At 41.7% G+C, this 20,752-nt stretch overlaps 1 protein-coding gene across 1 annotated transcript; it reads right to left on the minus strand.

The window, feature by feature from the left end:
* Positions 1–349: 349 nt before the first annotated feature.
* On the minus strand, positions 350–17,864 carry LOC142209704 (proton channel OTOP3-like). The gene is made up of 7 exons (XM_075278744.1): positions 17,802–17,864; positions 5,386–5,733; positions 4,558–4,694; positions 4,131–4,189; positions 3,792–3,901; positions 1,477–2,669; positions 350–856 (listed from the first exon to the last, which is right to left on the minus strand). Exons 2-7 carry the CDS (start codon positions 5,729–5,731, stop codon positions 686–688), a joined length of 2,016 nt encoding a protein of 671 aa, XP_075134845.1. The 5' UTR covers positions 5,732–5,733; positions 17,802–17,864; the 3' UTR covers positions 350–685.
* Between the last annotated feature and the right edge of the window lie 2,888 nt (positions 17,865–20,752).

Consider the following 20,752-nt stretch of genomic DNA (forward strand, 5'->3'; position numbering starts at 1 on the left):
CCTCCGGCCCCCTATTTAAAAAGTTTGAGGACCCCTGCTCTATGCCCTTGTACCATCACTGGCAGGTAGCTAAGAGTGGTGAGTGATAATGACATCTATTTTTGTCCCTCACTCCCTGGGCCGTTACCAAGGGCAAGGAGAGATTCCATTTGTATTGATAGAAGTGTTCGCTGGACGCTCAGTGGCCCCCACCAGGTGCGCTCCACCAGCCTGGTCATCAGTATCAGATCAATGAAGGTCCGATAGTCTAAGCGTACGCAAGGGTGTGTATTGGTTCTCACTGAAGAGACGCAACACACACATATATAGAGAGAGAGCGAGACTTGTTTACAGGCAATGTATGGGAAAACGTATGCAAATTAGGTAATGTCAAATGGAGCCAAAAATTGAGCAAGAGTGACAGTTATTTCAAGAGTCCTATCTCTCAACTTTACAACTGGCTGAATGAGATGCCTTAGCACCCCAAGACCATGAGTAAACCACTGGTGGCCTCACATTAACATCCAAGAGTACAAGATTTTGTTGATGACTTTAAGCAGAAACCCTGATGTCCATAACCAGTAGAAGGTTCCCCATATCATCGTCTGCAGCTCGTGTATTCTCTATGAAGCTACACATGTGGATTGTAGTACTGACAAATCCCAATGTAGTACAGCTTTGTGGACCTTGAGATGAGAGAACCATATTAAGCAGTGACATAGACTTCCAGCAGTCCGCCAACACTGTGCATCCTATAAAAGACTGACAGAGGGAGTCCAAAGTTCAAAATTGAAAACCAAACCGAAAAGCCATAGTATTCAGTCTCCAGACCATTCGCAGACAGAGGATGATCTCCAAAAGCTGACATGATCCAGAGCTGTAAAACAAGAAAAACATATGACATACGTCAGAACCTGGTATATCACTAGCGGTTGCAGCTGTATTATACAGCTAAGATCTCTGCAGTCAATTTCAGCAGATTAACCCCTTAGGATACTAGAAGCCTCTTCACTTACTCCCTTGTGAGTGGTTGCATTTGCCACAAGAATATCTATTAATGGCCTCTTATCTGTAATATTCAGAAGTGTATAAGGATCTGCTAGAAACAGGGCCTAACACATATCCGTAGTAATGGACTATATTCTGTAATAGAGAAATAACAATAATTCTATTTTTTTTCAAAGTTGATAGAAAGTCCATACGGTTATTAGCCTGAGTAGAGATAAGCCTAAACAGTAAGAGTTATTGGTGGCCTGATCAACACTTTACACTATTGGAATATTGGCCATTAGGACAATCTTAGTTGTATTGCATGTTCTATTAGGACATATGCACTGTACATAGGGCAAACATTGGGCTGATATATCTGGTTCAGAGCTTTCATCACAGACACTATGATAATTGCTAAAAATATATATCAAGTGCTATTTTTACTGGAAAATGATAGATACCAAGGGGGCTTGGGTTCCAAACTTTGTGGGAAAGAACATAACTCACCATAATATTGCAGAACACTAGAAAGAGCGCCATCTCCTTCACCAGTCTACGACTGAGGCTGAGCCTTCCAACGCTTTGTAAATAAGCCACAGATGCTCTACGGATCTCAAACACGGAGAGCCTACGAGGGCCTTCATCATGTTCCTCTTTGTTCTCCTTGCTTGCCTGTAGATAGAAATGTTCCCTTTGCTCTTTCCTCATGCCCTCGATTATAAAAACATTCTGAACCATATGCTGTAAGATCATGAGGATGGAGTATGTCAGGTTTAAAGAATTGAGCAGAGTCCATGAACCAGTGGCTACAATAGCCACCATGGAATAATAAGAAATTGAGAATTGACCAAGGGCAGCTCCAAGCAGGAGAGTAATTTCTAGACTACGGATGTAGTTTTTAGGTGGAACTTTATGAAGGATGTTCTCCTGTTGGTGCGTGTTTTTCTCGGTGCTGAACCTTCGCCTTGTATGATGATTTTTGTGGTCCATGTGTACTTCCTTATGTTCTTTTTCTGTGCGTCCATTGTGCTTTTCATTCTCTGGTGGCTTTTCATTGACGTCATACTTCTCCTCTTCTATGACTGTGTGATATTCACTATGTTCATGGTCTTCAAAGTTATTATTCTGTATTCCGTTTGACTCTTTGTGTTCCTCTGCTTCTCCTTGCGACTCCCCATGGTCTTTATTCTTCTCCACATTCCTATGCCTACATTCATTACTCTCTTTTGGCCTCATTTCCCTACTTTGTTTATCAGGGTCCTCACCATCTTCACTATCATGTCTTGAGTGCTCCAAGTACCTTTTGTCTCTAAAACTTTGGGCAATTATTCCAATGAAGCAGGATATAACCATGATGCCAAGCAGAATGATACTGAACATAAAATATAAAATGAAGGTGGTGCTGTCTACAGTTTCAGATGATGCTTGTATCTGATACAGAATGAAGATGCAAATTCCAACTATTACGGCAGCAGTGCCTAAAACTGGACCATAAAGGACCCCTTGCAGGCGAAAGGTAGGGTGGGACAATTCAGAGAGGTGAATTTCTCTTCGACCAACATTCCTCCACATTATGAAAAGCATAGAAGCACAAATCAGACTGTATTCAAGGTTGAATGGGTATATAGTCACATATCCACGCTGGAAGGTCCAACAAGTTGAGTACTTAGGGCATGAGCATTTAGAGTCTTCACCATTATCTGGGGATAGAGGTGATGTTAAGTTATATATAAAACCCACTGATTGTTTAGTAGAGATGGCTGAACCTCTGAAGATTTGTTTTATTTCTTTTTTTTCAGGTGATTCGCCCCAAAGATTTGGGTCAAATAAGTTTGTCACATCATGAAATGATTATATTTGGGGTGTCCTCAGACTCTAAAGTATAATAAGTAGAGGCTCAGGGGAGATTTGGAAACATAACAAACAGCTATATTCATCTTCCCTCACCTCTCTTGGGCATTCTTGTGGTGTCCTGCTCTCCCTCAGCGTTCTCTACCGGCCTCCTGGGTGATGCTAGGTCCCTATGGGGTCACAACTGAGACCTGTGATTGTTCCTAAGGAATCACATGGGGTGTGCTGACATCTTCATGCATTAATACGAGGGTCATGATGTCAGCACACCCCATGTGAACATTGAGGTCCAACCACAGCCTCGAACTACGTGAAGTATAACGGCACTCCATAAATACATTCTCTGGTTCTCAGAAAAGAACTCACTCCTTATAATATTGGCACCCAATAGGTAGTATTTGTGCAGTGTAAAGGTTTTATTGGAAGGTTTTACTGAAAACAATCCAAAGACATGAGACATTTTGTTCCTCAGAAGACCTTCTTCGGACAACTGGATTTTCCAACTGCTTGAGCGTTTACTACTTGTGGATGTAGTGTGGATACACTGTACATTACAGTGTATGCTCCTTCCATTCTTTATCTCCTTGGGCAATCTGATAACACCTTAAAACTGCAAAAATACTACTTATTGAGTCCTGGAATTTTACAATCCCAAGCCTCAACAGTGACCATGGGAAGTCACCCAGGAAGTCAGAAGAGACCCCAAATGCGCGTGTAACACCATGAGGATGACCAGCAGAACATATGAATCCTCACCTCTCCTGGGCTTCCATTTATTATACTCTGGTATTCACTTCCAGTTTGTAGATGAAAAGTTTTGGATTTGGGTTAAACACAAACTTTTGTAAAATTCTTGTCGAATCCAGTTTGATTTGAATAGTCTGCTCATCTCTACTGTCAAGTATTCAAAAAGCATAGAAAATGTATAAATATTACACAGGCACTGTAGGTGTCGGGTCAGTAGTCCTTACCCAATGTGCTGTTCGGTTTTAAGTTCTCTGTCTCTCGGTGCACAGAATCATTTAACACAGCCAGAAGCCAAAGCAGTAAATTGGTGGCCACGGCTAACATAATGCCATACCTGGAAAATAAAGTGAAATGACTGGCTGCACAATACGTAAGTACAACGTCTTGTAAACTTATGGATAACATAAAGTGGATTTCCAGACACAGACTTAAAGAATGCTAGTAGGTAATATTCACAAGTGATCTATTTCCTTAGTTTTTATTCCAAATACCATATCCATAGATGTTACAATACAATACAATACAATCCAATACAATACAATACCTTATTCCTCTGTACCAACCTAGTTATATTGTGTTGTACCTGGATACAATCCCTGCAGGAAACCCATAGAAGGGCTGTCTGTAAAGGAAAGACATGTTATAATAGTAAAACAAATATAAATCCAATTCTCGCTGTTTAATGAACAAAACATGTAAAATTGGTCATATGTATGGAAGTTAGAATAGCAGCCAAGATTTGGGATTTATGTCATTGTATTTAAATATGTCTTCATAGATGTGTGGTATCATATAGTGTTAGAAAGCTGACATTGCGCTGAATTCAGGGTGCAGGAGATTATATTATAGTAGGCTTTAGTAATATAGCAGCACGATGTAACATCACGTAAAAGAGAAATAAAAATATGCAATGCCTGATCACACCACGATGACTAAATATAATGAATTTTAAAAAAATAAATCCAATAGTAAAATTCCACATTATATTACCTGTATGACTATAAAGATGATTTTTGTGACAGAGAAGAAAATATCCACTGGCATTTTACATGTAAACAGACTTGTATCATAACCAATCTTAAAGGCAGACACTAGAAGGCTGCAGCTTCCAAAAAGTACAAGCGATACTGAAAAAAGGGAAAAAAAAAAAATCAGAATTTTAATAAGAGGCTTTAAAAAGAGTTGTATGAAAAAAATAATAACAATTTAAAGATCATCCCACTTATACAAGGCATAACAAATAGTCACCAATGTGATTAAAGTTGCCTGAGAAACTGATTGCAATTTAACAGAAATGAGGAAGCGACTGGGAATCAGAGGAACTGCACCCAAAACGATTATAAATTCTATAATTTTAACTATGGATTTTGCATTTATTGCAAAAAGAAAAAAAAAAAAAAGCTTTGGATTCTTTGGATTAAGAATTGGAGGGTCACTTTAAGTTCTTCTAGGATGCGTGAGACTGGTCAGTCTTCTTAAGCGAGGTTCCCCCACTTCATAAAATTAATATAAAATATAGACATCCATACACATTAAAAATAAGCCCATATACATTGTGAATACCCCCTAGCGGCATGTCATGTTCTATTTGACTATTTGAGAACCTAGGTTGTAGAGGAGGATGGTAGGGAATCTCCTGACAGCATTGTGAGCCTGTGCTTGTATGACTCTTGTCATACACAATCTGATGGGATATGGTATGAATTCTTTAATGAATTTCATTTTTAATAACAATGGCACATGGCCATGCTTATCCGTAACAATGACTCCTGACAGTATGGACAGCTGACCCATGTGTATGCCTTCTCTGTTACTGACCTTTCAGCCATAGTGACCCAGCATGGTGGTCCTGTAGAAGTGCTATGTGAATTCTGCGAGTCCATACTAAATAGTAGATTGCCCAGACTGAGCTGGCGAGCATAAGGATTGATAGATAGATGTAGGAGTTCTTGGCCGGCATTGAGCTGAGTACCACACTACTGACCAGTGCCGCACCCAGGAACACCACATTCAATGCCATGAGTCCTGAGAAGAGTCGTCCAGATCCCCGAGCTCGCTTGTGATGAATCAGTGGTGATGGGCAATGTCGGTGAAGCCATGACTGCTCATAGTTTATACCAAAACTTTCATTGGTGATCGGCTGGTTGTGCTCTTTAAGTGCCATGACTAAAAGCGAAAAAGAACCATGAAGTATTAAAGCCAAGCCACTTATTTGACAACATATAAATGCCATATTGTTGATAACTATTGTGCTGCCTTTAGAGGCTGAATGTCAAACTCTATATGAGATCTGACTGTTAGCTCTCATTCACAATTACATATCATAGATTCATATGAACGCCTTTTGTCATAAACAATTGTCAATACATTGCAATTGTCTTATTCACACTTTCTTTTTGTGTACATTGCATTGTGTTTGTTAATACCCAGCATCTTCCAGTGGTTTGCTATAGGTACTGTTTCAGCCCAAGGTGAATGAGTTAAACTTTAAGGAGCTGTTCACACATAGGAATTTGAAACTGATTTGGGGGCGGATTTCTCCCTCAATTTTGCAGCAGATTCCGCTCAGGTTCTGCCTCCCATCATTTCTAATGGGACGGAGAGATTGTAGCAGGACTCTGAAAAAATAAGCACCCTGCTCGATCTTGCCACGGAGGCTTGAGACCCCCAGCTGAGAAGGCCCATTTACCTGGATTTACTCAGCAGCAGAAAGCTGCTACTGAATCCCTAAGCCCTGCATTGGCAGCCCGTCGCAGGTAGCCCTGTGAACAGCCCCAAAGGGAACATTGTACATTACAAATCCAGTCCAATCTGCCAACAGCATATTACAGAGCAAGAGGACCTGAGCAGATTGATAAATAGTTTTTTGGGGGAAATCCTATTAATATTATAAATGTGAAATGTTTGTGGGTTTGTGACTTTGGATGTTCGGATGTTTGGCAGTCAATCACGCAAAAACCGCTCCACCGATTTGGCTGAAATTTTCCACAAACATAGTCACTACACTCCATTGCGCAATAGGCTACTTTTTGTCACAATAGCGCACATACGTTTTTCCCAGGACCCCCACAAAATCCAAACTCACATCACTATCTCTGCAATCTCACACACTTTGGACCCCGATTTGGCTGAAATTTTCCACAAACATAGTCACTACACTCGATTGCGCAATAGGCTACTTTTCGTCACAATAGCTCACATACGTTTTTCCCAGGACCCTTTGGATGTTCGGATGTTTGGCGGTCAATCACGCAAAAACCGCTCCACCGATTTGGCTGAAATTTTCCACAAACATAGTCCCTACACTCGATTGCGCAATAGGCTACTTTTCGTCACAATAGCGCACATACGTTTTTCCCAGGACCCTTTGGATGTTCGCATGTTTGGCGGTCAATCACGCAAAAACCGCTCCACCGATTTGGCAGAAATTTTCCACAAACATAGTCACTACACTCCATTGCGCAATAGGCTACTTTTTGTCACAATAGCGCACATACGTTTTTCCCAGGACCCCCACAAAATCCAAACTCACATCACTATCTCTGCAATCTCACACACTTTGGACCCCGATTTGGCTGAAATTTTCCACAAACATAGTCACTACACTCGATTGCGCAATAGGCTACTTTTCGTCACAATAGCTCACATACGTTTTTCCCAGGACCCTTTGGATGTTCGGATGTTTGGCGGTCAATCACGCAAAAACCGCTCCACCGATTTGGCTGAAATTTTCCACAAACATAGTCCCTACACTCGATTGCGCAATAGGCTACTTTTCGTCACAATAGCGCACATACGTTTTTCCCAGGACCCTTTGGATGTTCGCATGTTTGGCGGTCAATCACGCAAAAACCGCTCCACCGATTTGGCAGAAATTTTCCACAAACATAGTCCCTACACTCAATTGCGCAATAGGCTACTTTTCGTCACAATAGCGCACATACGTTTTTCCCAGGACCCCCACAAAATCCAAACTCACATCACTATCTCTGCAATCTCACACACTTTGGACCATAGCAAGCCACAAAATTCATATTACCCTCTACAGCAGAGGTCAGCAACCCCTGGCACACATGCCAAGAGTGGCACTCCTGCCATATTTCACTGGCATGCCAGCAGCACAGGACCTGCAAGAGTTAAATAAAGTCTCTGCTAGAGCTGAGGCATAAGGACACTCCCCTTTGAGAGGGGTGCAGGAAACCCAGGGGGTGGAGCTTAATCGCTCAAGTCTCTGCCTGCTATAGTGATAGCTCCTGCCGAAGCTGCTAGCAAACTGAAAGTAAGAAACACACAGCTCCCTTCCTTTATTTCCTATTCTCATTAATGTCAGGCATTTGGGGTTATTAGTTTAGTGTTAGTAACTCCATGTGCCTCACATTAATAGGAATAACCCCCATCATGTCCCTCATATTAACCCCTGTGTGCCCCATATAAAGGTTACTAATATGTGAGACATATGGAGGTACTAATAAAAGACCTCAGTAATGAAGATACTTAATTATTACCTCCAAGTCTCTCACATATCAGTAACTAGAGATGAGCAAGTACTGTTGGGATCAGCCGATCCGAACAGCACGCTCCATAGAAATGAATGGATGCACCTGGTACTTCCGCTTGGACGTAGCCGGTGTGCTTTAACCCCCTGCGTGCCGGCTACGTCCATTCATTTCTATGCGAGCGTGCTCTTCGGATCGGCTGATCCCAACAGTACTCGCTCATCTCTATCAGTAACTCTTACACTGGGGTTAATGTGAAGGACATGATGGGGTTAATTGCTATTAATAAGAGGCGCATGGAGTTACTAAACTGTCATGCACAGGGCCAGACTTTATGTGGCTTGCTCAAAAGTATCCTGTGCCCAAAACTTACATGTACTGGCGGAAAATAACAAATCATACAATGTCGTATATCCAAGTATATTAACCTGAAATACTTCTGTCCCAAAGACACTATGTACAGTTTATACCAACACCGTATAGCGGCTGAAATACAAATTACATTCAACACAAAAGTCTCATGTGTTCTCAGAATTACAACAAAAACAAGATACACAGTTACATTTTATATCCCATACCTTATACACAGTACGAAAACCTTACCTGCGCCTGTATATACCCACTTCTACAATCACCGCAGACGAAGTCGCGGGTACCAGCTAGTATTCAATATAACTTAACATTTATACTGGGTTTAGGAGTCGATTAATAGGATCTGGACTCCTAAACCCAAATGATCAGAAACTATACTGAATATTTTTTTCCTCAATCTACTCACTTCCTCTGTCTCTATAACATGCAGTTTAAGATAGGTTCACATCTGAGCTAGAATCTCTGTCGTTCGGGTCCAATGAGGGCTCTAAATCAAGGAGAGCCCAGATGCCAAAACAGTGGTTAGGGTCCATTCACACGGAGTAAACGTGTGTATATTTTGGCAAAATACATGTGTAAAAATAAGACTCCCATTGACTTCAATGACATTTTACATGTGTATTTTGCCGTGTATTTTGACATGTTTTTTTTACAGTCAATGGGAGTCTTATTTTTACATGTGTATTTTGCCAAAATACACGCGTGTTTACTCCATGTGAACGGACCCTTAGACTCCCATTGACTTCAATGACTTTTTTACACATGTAAAAAAAAACACGTCAAAATACACGTTGAAATACACATGTAAGGGAGCCTTCACACAGAGTTTACGCTCCGCTCATTCAGACACGTGACCGCGGTAAAACAGGATCCCATAGACTTCAATGTGTGACGGTCTTAGGCACGCTACACATTTAAATCAATGGGAGGCTTTATAACTCATTGATTTCAATGTGTAGCGCGTGTAAGCCGGCACCCATTGAAGTCAATGGGATCTGTTTTGAAGCGCCTCGCTCTGACACATATTTACGTGTCTAAATGAGCGATGTGTTACTCCGTGGGAATGGAGCCTTATATCGTGTGTATACACCCTTACCCGCAGACCTCAGAGTCCACTGGGTGTCCGCTTTTTATATACTGATTTCTGGCAGTTTCCAACGGAGACTCCTGCGCAGATTTAGATTACACATTAATTGTGACAGATTATCTTTAACAATGCACATTCTGTGTTTACATAGCGCACATACGCACTATGTTCCTTTTTTTATAATCCTTATAGCAATATTTTAAAAACCGCAAAGAAAAACAGATAATAAATACAGATGACCTGTAAAAAATACAGATGAAAAAAGACGACTTAGAACACAACATAAAATAAAATTGTTTCATTTTAATTTTATTTCATATTACAATTAAAACTAAAAATCTTCGAAGAAACCTGTTTGCATCCCAGGGGAGCCACCGTGCTCTGCTTTCTCCTCCTGACTGTGCTGTGTCTGGATGTAAGAAACCAATCATAACAAATCAGAGAGTGTACAAGTCAGACAGGGGGGACACCCAGAACAAAGGGAAAAACAAAAGGGGAGGAGAGGAAGGAGATTAGAGGCCATTCAGAGCACAATAAGCGTCCCAGGGTGACCACACAGCTAGTAATGCATCCAAGGTATGGTTAAGGGAAGCTGTCAAAAACTCCATGCTAAGTACTTCTTTAAGGTGAGCCATTAGGTCAGGGCCAGTGGGGGGCAAGGTACACTTCCAATGCAGAGCAATAAGGGTTTTAGCAGCCATACACAGATATAAAAATAATTTAGATGTTTGCTTACCCAAATGAGGGGGAGAGAGGTTAGGCAGGTAGGTAAGAGAGTCCAATGGAACCCCTCGAATAAAGAGAGCGGATACCTGGACAATCCCAAAAAATATGGCACAAGGTACCCATCCCCGCCCCACAATGCCAGCAGAGGAGCTGGCCCTTCTAATCAGCCTGTCAAGTCTATTTCTGTCCCTGGATGGTATGCTACTCCCCCAGCAGGCCATTCCGAAGAAGATGGCTTATGCTACCACAGAGATGAAAAAGGCCCTAAGAAGTGTCCCCTGGACTCCAAAGGCCCTCAGCCTCCTGACCATGTACAGCCAGCACTTTCTGTGCAGTGCATCCATGTGATCAGCCCAGTGAAGTTTATTATTGGATCTCCACCGGGATCGGAGCACTTCTACGTTTACTAAAGTCCACCACCATCTCCTTGGTCCTCCCAGCATTAATCCTAATTCCACAAAGTCCCGGTTTAAGTCTCTGTACTCCCTGTCATCTCTGTCTGTGATGAGGCCTACTATTGCAGAGTCATCGGAGTACTTCTGTAAGTAGCAGCTAGATGAGTTGCACCTAAAGTCAGCAGTAGAATCCACCTGAAGATTAGGTAGATCATTTCTTTTTGTTTGCCAGCTGATCTTATCAGCTAGTGGAAAAAGAAGTGTTTGTCTCCAATGAAATGAGTGGGAGGTGAATTTTTTGCATCAGATTCTGCTGCCTTAGGGTATTAGCACAAGTTGTACTGCAGTAACCACACCACAGGGTCACTACAAAACCACAGTAACTGGCACAGTGTTTGTTTACCAACATTTTTTGCAGTGTAACATGTGGTTCATGGGAAATACCGATAAAGAGTCACCACATGTTGTAACCGTGGCTTGTATGCAGTGTGTACTGGCACCTTAAGGGAATGGTGTATTGCGTGGCATTGTGTACTATGTACGTAGAACACATGGCACTTTGTTTTTGTAGTCATAAAGTAAGACACACAATATGCTCAATAAAAGAGGGTGGTTTCTCCTTGTCATGTTTTATTAATGCACCCTGTCAGCCAAAAAATGTAATAGGGTTTGTCCTGACTCACCCTGGCCTAATTCCATAATTGGATAGAAAGCTATTACAGTACACATCTGCAGGAACTACAGTAAAAATTATATTCTGATATAATAAATATCTAAGAGGGTCGAAACCTGACTGTTGCATCTGAGGACAAAGTAGTATGGGAAGAGTTGAAGTTGAAAATTGTCACACCACCGGCGACAAAGAGTTGACCCTGTAGTGTGGGAGGATGACAGAATTTTGACCTGAAATGAATCTGACTCTAGGTTGCTAAGAAATGATAGTACAGTCATGGCCAAAAGTTTTGAGAATGACACAAATATTATATTGTCACATGATCTGCTGCCCTCTGGTTTTTATGTGTGTTTGTCAGATGTTTTTATCACATACAGAAATATAATTGCAATCATATTATGAGTAACAAAAGCTTATATTGACAGTTAGAATGAGTTAATGCAGCGTTGCAATATTTGCAGTGTTGACCCTTCTTCTTCAGGACCTCTGCAATTCTCCCTGGCATGCTCTCAATCAACTTATGGACCAAATCCTGACTGATCGCAGTCCATTCTTGCACAATCAATGCTTGCATTTTGTCAGAATTTGTAGGTTTTTGTTTGTCCACCCGTCTCTTGATGATTGACCACAAGTTCTCAATGGGATTAAGATCTGGGGAGTTTCCAGGCCATGGACCCAAACTCTCCATTGGTGTTCCCTGAGCCATTTAGTTATCACCTTTGCTTTATGGCAAGGTGCTCCATCATGCTGGAAAAGGCATTGTTGATCGCCAAACTGCTCTTGGACGGTTGGGAGAAGTTGATCTTGGAGGACATTCTGGTACCATTCTTTATTTATGGCTGTGTTTTTAGGCAAGACTGTGAGAGAGCTGATTCCCTTGGCTGAGAAGCAACCCCACACATGAATGGTTTCAGGATGCTTTACAGTTGGCATGAGACAAGACTGGTGGTAGCACTCACTTTGTCTTCTCCGAATAAGCTGTTTTCCAGATGTCCCAAACAATCGAAAAGGGGATTCATCAGAGAAAATGACTTTACCCCAGTCCTCAGCAGTCCACTCCCTCTACCTTTTGCAGAATATCAGTCTGTCCCTGATGTTTTTTCTGGAGAGAAGTGGCTTCTTTGCTGCCCTCCTTGAGACCAGGCCTTGCTCCAAGAGTCTCCGCCTCACAGTGCGTGCAGATGCACTCACACCTGCCTGCTGCCATTCCTGAGCAAGCTCTGCACTGCTGGTAGCCCGATCCCGCAGCTGAAACACTTTTAAGAGACGGTCCTGACGCTTGCTGGTCTTTCTTGGGCGCCCTGGAGCCTTTTTGCCATCAATGGAATCTCTCTCCTTGAAGTTCTTGATGATGCGATAGATTGTTGACTGAGGTGCAATCTTTCTAGCCACGATACTCTTCCCTGTTAGGCCATTTTTGTGCAACGCCACTGTTTAATAAACTTGCGAGGGTGGTGCAAAAAAGAAAAAGTTGCAATTTTTGGTGCAAAAACTGAAATTGTGACTTTTTATGCCTTGTATGCCAAATCAATGACTAAATCTGACACACTATAATACAGTAACAGGACTCCTGGGCTTGTAGACCAAATAGCAAAGACCAAAAAAGTGCAAAGAAAAGCTCTGGCTGCTGCTCTCATGATCACAGACCTTGCCTGTGACAGATATATCTGTTACATAGCACCAATGGGTTAACCTCTGACGTCTCCTATTAATATGCTATGATACAAAATAACTACAAATGATTCAAAGCACGTCTATGCTTCTCTGATAGTAAGAGTTGAGCTGTATACTGAGAATATAGAATTACTAGCTGGTACCCGCTACTTCGTCTGCGGTGATTGTAGAAGTGGGTATATACAGGGGCGGGTAAGGTTTTAGTACTGTGTATAAGGGATGGGATATGAAATGTAACTTTGTATCTTGTTTTTGCTATAATTCTGAGAATACGTGAGACTTTTGTGATGAATATAATTTGTATTTCAGCTGCTATACGGTGTTGTGAGAAACTGCACATAGTATCTTTGGGACAGAAGTATTTCAGGTTAATATACTTCAATATACGACATTGTATGATTTGTTACTTTCCGCCAGTACATGTACATTTTGGGCACAGGATACTCTTCAGCAAGCAACATAAAGTCTGGCCCTGTGCATGACAGTTTAGTAACTCCATGCGCCTCTTAGTAATAGCAATTAACCCCATCATGTCCCTCACATTAACCCTTGTGTAAGAGTTACTGATATGTGAGAGACTTGGAGGTAATAGTTAAGTATCTTCATTATTGAGGTTTTTTATTATTACCTCCATATGTCTCACATATTAGTAACCCTTATATGGGGCCCACAGGGGTTAATATGAGGGACATGATAGGGTTTATTCCTATTAATGTGAGGCACACAGGGGTTAATATGAGGGACATGATGGGGTTTATTCCTAATAATGTGAGGCACACAGGGGTTAATATGAGGGACATGATGGGCTTTATTCCTATTAATGTGAGGCACACAGGGGTTAATATGAGGGACATGATGGAGTTTATTCCTATTAATGTGAGGCACACAGGGGTTAATATGAGGGACATGATGGGGTTTATTCCTATTAATATGAGGCACATGGAGTTACTAACACTAAACTAATAACCCCAAATGCCTGACATTAATGAGAACAGTAATCCTATGTACCTGTGTGTTTTTCAGTTTCACTTTGCTAGCAGCTTCCTCTTCTCCTCGGGGAATCTTTGCAGGATGCAGACCACTATAGCAGGCAGGCACAGACCTGAGCGATTAAGCTCCACCCCCTGGGTTTCCTGCACCCCTCTCAAAGGGGAGTGTCCTTATGCTTGAGCTCTAGCAGAGCACTTAAAGGACTTCATTTAACTCTTGCAGGTCCTGTGCTGCTGGTGTGCCAGTGAAATATGGCAGGTGTTCCACTCTTGGCACGTGTGCCAGGGGTTGCTGACCTCTGCTGTAGAGGGTAATATGAATTTTGTGGCTTGCTATGGTCCAAAGTGTGTGAGATTGCAGAGATAGTGATGTGAGTTTGGGTTTTGTGGGGGTCCTGGGAAAAACGTATGTGCGCTATTGTGACAAAAAGTAGCTTATTGCGCAATCGAGTGTAGGGACTATGTTTGTGGAAAATTTCAGCCAAATCGGTGGAGCGGGTTTTGCGTGATTGAGGAACAAAATATCCAAACATCCAAACACACAAACCCACAAACATCCAAACTCACAAACTTTTATAATATTAATAGGATGATGAATACATGCACAAGTACAAGCATTAAGGCATACATCCAATTACAAAACAACTTTTCACAAATGAATAATGTAAGTGTGTATAAGGAACTTTGTAATATATCTTATTAAGGAGATCTCTTTTTTTTTTCTCCAGTTATCAGGCTGAGTTCCTTACATAGAAGTCTATGGAGGGGGGGGGGGGGGGGCGAGGAGCTGCTGGGAAAGACAAATCTATAGCTGTAGCTGTGACTGACAGACAACTCATCTGACACTGCTGTATCTTTCAAGATAAAATATTACCACTACAAAGAATGAGGCAATAAATTCAATAACCAGCCTTCAGCAGCCTTCATAGGGTGCATTCACATGGAGGAAAATGGTGCTGAAATTGGTGTGGAATCCGTGTCAGATTCAGCGCTGAAAAAAAAAAGCCTCCCATTGACTTCAATGGGTTCCTTTTTCTGCAAAGGAACCCATTGAAGATAATGAGAGGCTTTTTTTTCAGTGTAGAATCTGACGCAGATTCCACACCAAATTCAGCACCATTTTCCTCCATGTGAATGCACCCTAAGGGCCCCTTCAAACGGCGTTTGCGCTCGGCTCATTCTGAGCTGTACATGCGAGCGCTTCTAAACACTTCCCATTCACTTCGGCTTTACGCGTGCTCCCATTGAAGTGAATGGGAAGTGTTTAGAAGTGCTCGCGTGTACGGCTCGGAATGAGCCGAGCGCTTACGCCGTGTGAAGGGGCCCTCAGCTTGGTAAATGTAGGTCATTGCATGTATGTACATAGCACAAGAATGATATACCGTATCACATCCTATAGTTAGCCTATACTCATAAAAATCCTAAACCACGTACGTTCCATCCTGCTGCTAGTCTACATTATAGAGCATTGTGTCTGCAATTTACTGTAATTACAACCTAGTTACAATTTGACTTGCGTGAGACTATTAATAAAGTTTCAGTCTCAAATCATAAAAGTTGGGAAGTGCAGTAAAGTGAGGACTCTCACGTCTGTACTCGTGTAACAAGTTGCATGGCTGCTATTTTATTCATTCAGCCCATAAAATCCCAGCACACACTTCCTGCTTGCAGCGAGCTTTGTTTTACTCTGAGATGCTGCAGTTTTGGAAAAAACATAGTGGCAGATTTGCTAATCCTTTTAGTGCAAACTTAGACTAGACAGCTCACACAGAGAAATTTGTCGCAAATTTCACCCCGAATCCGGAGTAGATTCTGCCCGGAATCCACCTCCCATTGTTTTCAATGGGGAGCGGAGATCGAAGCGGAACACGGAAAAAAGAAGCGTCCTGCTCAATTTTGCTGCAGATCCTGCGGCTTGAGGCACCCATTCATCGGAGCCTAATCAGTAGCGAGATGCACTGCATCGGCATCCAATGGTGCAACAATGCCGGCAACAGAAAATGAAGAGGAATTCTGTGAACATATCCTTAAACTGCACCAGATTTATCAGTATTTCTGATAATGTTTGATAAATCTGTCATATAATTAGTCTGACTAATCTAACTTTACACCTCCTATTAGTTTGCACCATAATAATACACCATCATTTGGAGTTTTTTGACACACAGCAGAGCAATGTAGGCCAAGGCCGCTTTCCACAAAGTCATGCCATTTCTGAGAAAGTCACACCCCTTTGTCATACAAGTCATAAAAGTGTCTAAAATACTTGATAAATGTGCAGATCTTGTGCTAGACAGCTTTTCACTAGAATTCTGTTGCATTTTGCTTAGTAATTCCATAGTAGTAAAATGAGCTGTGAAGAGGGAGAAGTGTCCGGGGAAAGCTCGCTCTTGGCTTGTCCGAGCTCGACTTGCTTAATAGATATCTTTCTCAGGGAACTGTCAAACAAGTTGATTCAGGCAGTGAGTAGCCAGTAGGATACTTTTTGCCATTCCCAGTGTTCCCTCTTTTTCAGATTACATGGAATATCCTGACAGATTCCTTTTAAATGATCGCATGAACCGGAAATCGCATGATCAGCAATTGACTTCTAGAACATTTAGTGGAATTATTCTATCAGAGGTTGTGGATAATTTAGATTTATATCCGTTGTGTTGTCATCTTTATCAGTTTAGTATAGACAGTATCTACAGCAGCTGGTATTCTGCTAAAGCACTATCACGGTTAGGTTTTAGGGAGAGTACATAGGGAACGTGTCCGGGGGGCATCCACCGACATGTGAATATGGGCAGCGTCCACCACCCACCCTCCATGATTATCCTTGGTACTAAATCCCCACATCATGGTTCACAAAAATCACTGTAAAATAACTATACAATTGTAGAAACCTGTGACATCTCTAGGTAGATATTCAACCACATGTGCACTATAGCATTTCTAATATATTAAACATGACTCATGTAAATACACCCTGTATGGCATCAGATGGCATCTCACACAGGTATTTACAAGTGTCGCTACTAAGGGATGATACATGGACAGTACAATGAGTTTACAATACAAAAATGCCCCAGATTTTAACGCATGCTGTGAATTTTTACGGATATATTATGGGGGGTTAAATCCACATCATAGTCTATAGTTATTATCAACAAGCTAATACCAAGGAAAAAGTCTGTAACATGTGAACATAGTCATAACATTTATATTAGTCTGAATAGTACGAGTATATGCTGCAAAACTAGGGCATGTGCGAACAGTTCTGATGTCTATTTTTAGGTTTTACAAAAATTTGCAGTACAAAAGAGATTAGTCCCAATTTCTGCTTATATCTAGTTTCTATGTAAGACATCAATATGATACTTTACTTAAGAAAGCACAACTTGTTAACTTTTTGTTTAACCCAATAATAAAAACTAATCTAGAATCAGACGCATCATATTAGCTATGAATGCACAGTAACTGGAGGAGGCGAGAAAGCTTAAAAATGATCACTATTTTCTCAACAATTTTCTCACAATGCAATAAAAAGTAACTCTTTTTATGTTTTTATATTATATATTATGAAAACTGACCATTGTAATAACTTCATTTATCTAAAAACTCAATTCCACCATTTGCAACTACTAACACAATCTAAATTTTCTGCTCCTAAAACATCTCCTTAGATTGTCAAACATTAAAATATGTCATACAGAAAATATTCATATTGTCATCTTAAATCTAGACATGATAAAAATGTCCCATAATTACAGATACAGAATATATAGCCTAAGTCCACATCACATCTTCGCCCTAGACGTTGCGTTACAGAATACCCACCTGCAGTGCCTGAAGCTGTTGTGCCTGATGTGACTCCTTGAACTTCTTGCACGCTGCTTGTGACTGCTCCTTTCCTCTGCTTGTACCTGTAGGGCAGGTGCATTGATTTTCTTCTTGTTTACTTTATGAATAATCCTCCAATTGTATTAATTGCTTTAAGAAGTGGCCCATTAATTCCAGGCATGAAAGGACCGCTAATAGTCGCTGCCTCCAAGCACATGACGAAAGAGCCTGGACGATAACCACTACCACAGTACATGGCATGCAGCCTCAGAACTTGGAGAAGAAAGTTGTTAACACTTGTAGAAAGGTGTGTTGTAAACAGCCATGACTAAAACCAGAGCGTGAGAAGTCACAACCCACAGCCAAGAACCACTTTCCGCTTTCACTCATTACTGGGGATTAACCATCCTCTCTGCTGCTTGACCTGTTAATTCCACCAGATCAATATTCTAAAATCCTGAATCCCACCGGTAGAGTCACTTGGGATCAGGCTGTTTACAAAATGGCACCCACTATACTGGATATCTGATGCACACTGACCGGCATAGATCTCCAGGACTTTACGGTTTAACCCACTAGGCCAATATCAGCATGTAGTTTACATGTTCTACCCTTGGGAGAGCCATGAAACTCGGTCTGTGTGTTGACCAGATTTATCGGCCTGCACTTTAAGCGGGACTCTTATTGATACCTTTTGGTTAATATAGTTTTATGTCATGTTTAAAGGGGTTTTTCAGTATTAGAAAACAAGGTTGCTTTCTTTCAGAAAGAGTTTCACTTCTAATCCTGGAAATCCTTATAGGCTGGTGTTTGGCTGCAGTGGAAACATCGCTGAAACACCTTTGTGGTTTTAGAAATCGCAGCATGTCAGGTATACCTATGGAAACGCCGGCTGTTACCCTATAGGTATAATGGAAGCAGAAATTCCCTAGAGGAAACTTCTGTGGCCTTTCTGTGAAAAGCGCTGCGGAAAAAAACGTGATGCATCGCTGTCATGGTTTTTCCCACAACGCTTTTTTGCTGCAGCCTGTTACATGGGGCCTTAGCCTTAAGGGGTTATTCCCATCTTGGCAAATTGCTGCTGACATAATACCTTCTACCATGTCTCAGACCCTAGCTACACTGTGAAACTATGGGCACAGTTTAGAGTACAGCAGAACTGCTCGACTGTGTAGCTGACTGTAAGCATACTGGGAGGTGATGGTGGTATTCCTGCTGATGGAAGTGACCACTCGTCAAGCCCCGGACTTGGAGTCAACAATAGACATGGACTAATCAGTTTGTACCCAACCAGATTCGACCCAGTTATTCCAAATTGTTTGTTTTTTACAAAATTGAATAAATGGAGATTTGTCTTGGGTGAACACCAACCAGTCACTGACTGATCTGCCCCTTCATATCTTACCACCTCTAATCGGCTCTCTTTGTAGAGTTGAACAAGTGGTGTACAGACCCGCATGCTTTCTCTAACCCTGTCCACTACTTATCCCACCCCTGAGGAGAGAAGAGCCAATCCCACCCCTGAGGAGAGTAGAGCCAATCCCACCCCTGAGGAGAGTAGAGCCAATCCCACCCCTGAGGAGACAAGAGCCAGTCACAAGCAAAAGGGCACAGCTCTCAACTCTTCACAGCAAGTAACATGTGCATGAATTACAGGGGGGGAGTACTGTTAAGAGTTAATAGTGGAAAAAGGGAGGGGGTGATGTCAAAGGTTTTTTTTTTATTCCAATACTCTTTTTAATCCTTCTAAGGTCTCATAACACAAAATATGCTTTTTAATTCAGTGAGCGTACTGCTTTATCTACAGTGTGATGCTACATTACAAGGACTCTGATGTATGTGGTATGCTTAGCCCCATTGAAATGCTGTGACATCGTATCTATAATCCAAGTGATGCAGATCCCAAGTATGCTCATTTGCATGACCCTGATGAACTTTCAGTGAAACTTGCCCTAGGGTATTTGTGTATGGCTAAAATATCTGGATTGTATACACAACTTATCAGTATACTGTAAGACAGTCACCTTTGGCCGTCAGCTTTCTGAACCACAGAAGGAGACATTTTCTGTTGCATGTTGAATTTTTTTTTTTTCATTTTGTTTCCATTATATACTGCCTATATCCCCAGCTTCTCCCACTAGTGTATACCCTCAATGACCAAAAGAGAACCAAATAGAAATGTCAGATTGTTGTAAAACTCCTCACGCAGTTATGTCTCAGATACGTAAATGATCACAGGTATCGTCTGATTAGATACTAAGTCTTGTCACAAGAGGCCGAAAGGGTACTTCCCCTGCTGCCCTATTAAGAGGTTCTCCAAGGCTACCTTTAGGTAGTGTTTCTTTTTGTGAGAGATCATTGGCTGCTAGATATAACTCTACAATAGTCATTTTGCCCAGTTGACAGACTTTTAGAAGGGGAGCATTATTGGAATGAGAGAAGCAGAATGGCTATTTCTGTGAAAAACTTGCCATCTAGGCCATTTTGACCTAGGTGTTAGGAGATGTTGAGAACAGTAGTTACGTGAGGGCAGACCCCAGAGCAGGGGCGTAACTACCGTAGAGGCAGCGGAGGCGGCTGACAGCCGCTACCACTGCGTTTTTTTTTTAATTTTTTTAATAGGCCGTTACGGGCTCTATTTACTTGCCGATCCTGGCTGGGCCGGGATCGGCAAGTGACACCGCGGGCCCCACAAATACTATCATTATACTCGAGTATAATGATCGGCGGACCGGGAGAGGTAAGGGAACGTAAAAAATACTGTTACTTACCTCTCCACGATCCTGACAGGCCTCCTTCATACTTCTCTGACATCTCTGACGTCACATGAACCCGGCCTGCTTCCTGGGTCATGTGACATCCGACGTCATTAAAGAAGGACAAGAGCGGAGGCCGACAGCCTAGGAGCCGGGGGACAAGTAAGTAACTGTTTTTTTTAAATGTTTTTA

Source organism: Leptodactylus fuscus, chromosome 6, assembly GCF_031893055.1.
Source record: "Leptodactylus fuscus isolate aLepFus1 chromosome 6, aLepFus1.hap2, whole genome shotgun sequence".
NCBI classification, from domain to species: domain Eukaryota; kingdom Metazoa; phylum Chordata; class Amphibia; order Anura; family Leptodactylidae; genus Leptodactylus; species Leptodactylus fuscus.

Excerpts from the sequence above, each read along its gene's own strand:
- LOC142209704 (XM_075278744.1), bottom strand. The coding sequence starts at position 5,731 with ATGGCACTTAAAGAGCACAACCAGCCGATCACCAATGAAAGTTTTGGT. Across the intron at positions 4,190-4,557 it reads TCATCTTTATAGTCATACAG|ACAGCCCTTCTATGGGTTTC; the intron begins GTAATATAATGT and ends TTTCCTTTACAG. Across the intron at positions 3,902-4,130 it reads GTACAACACAATATAACTAG|GTATGGCATTATGTTAGCCG; the intron begins GTTGGTACAGAG and ends TTTATTTTCCAG.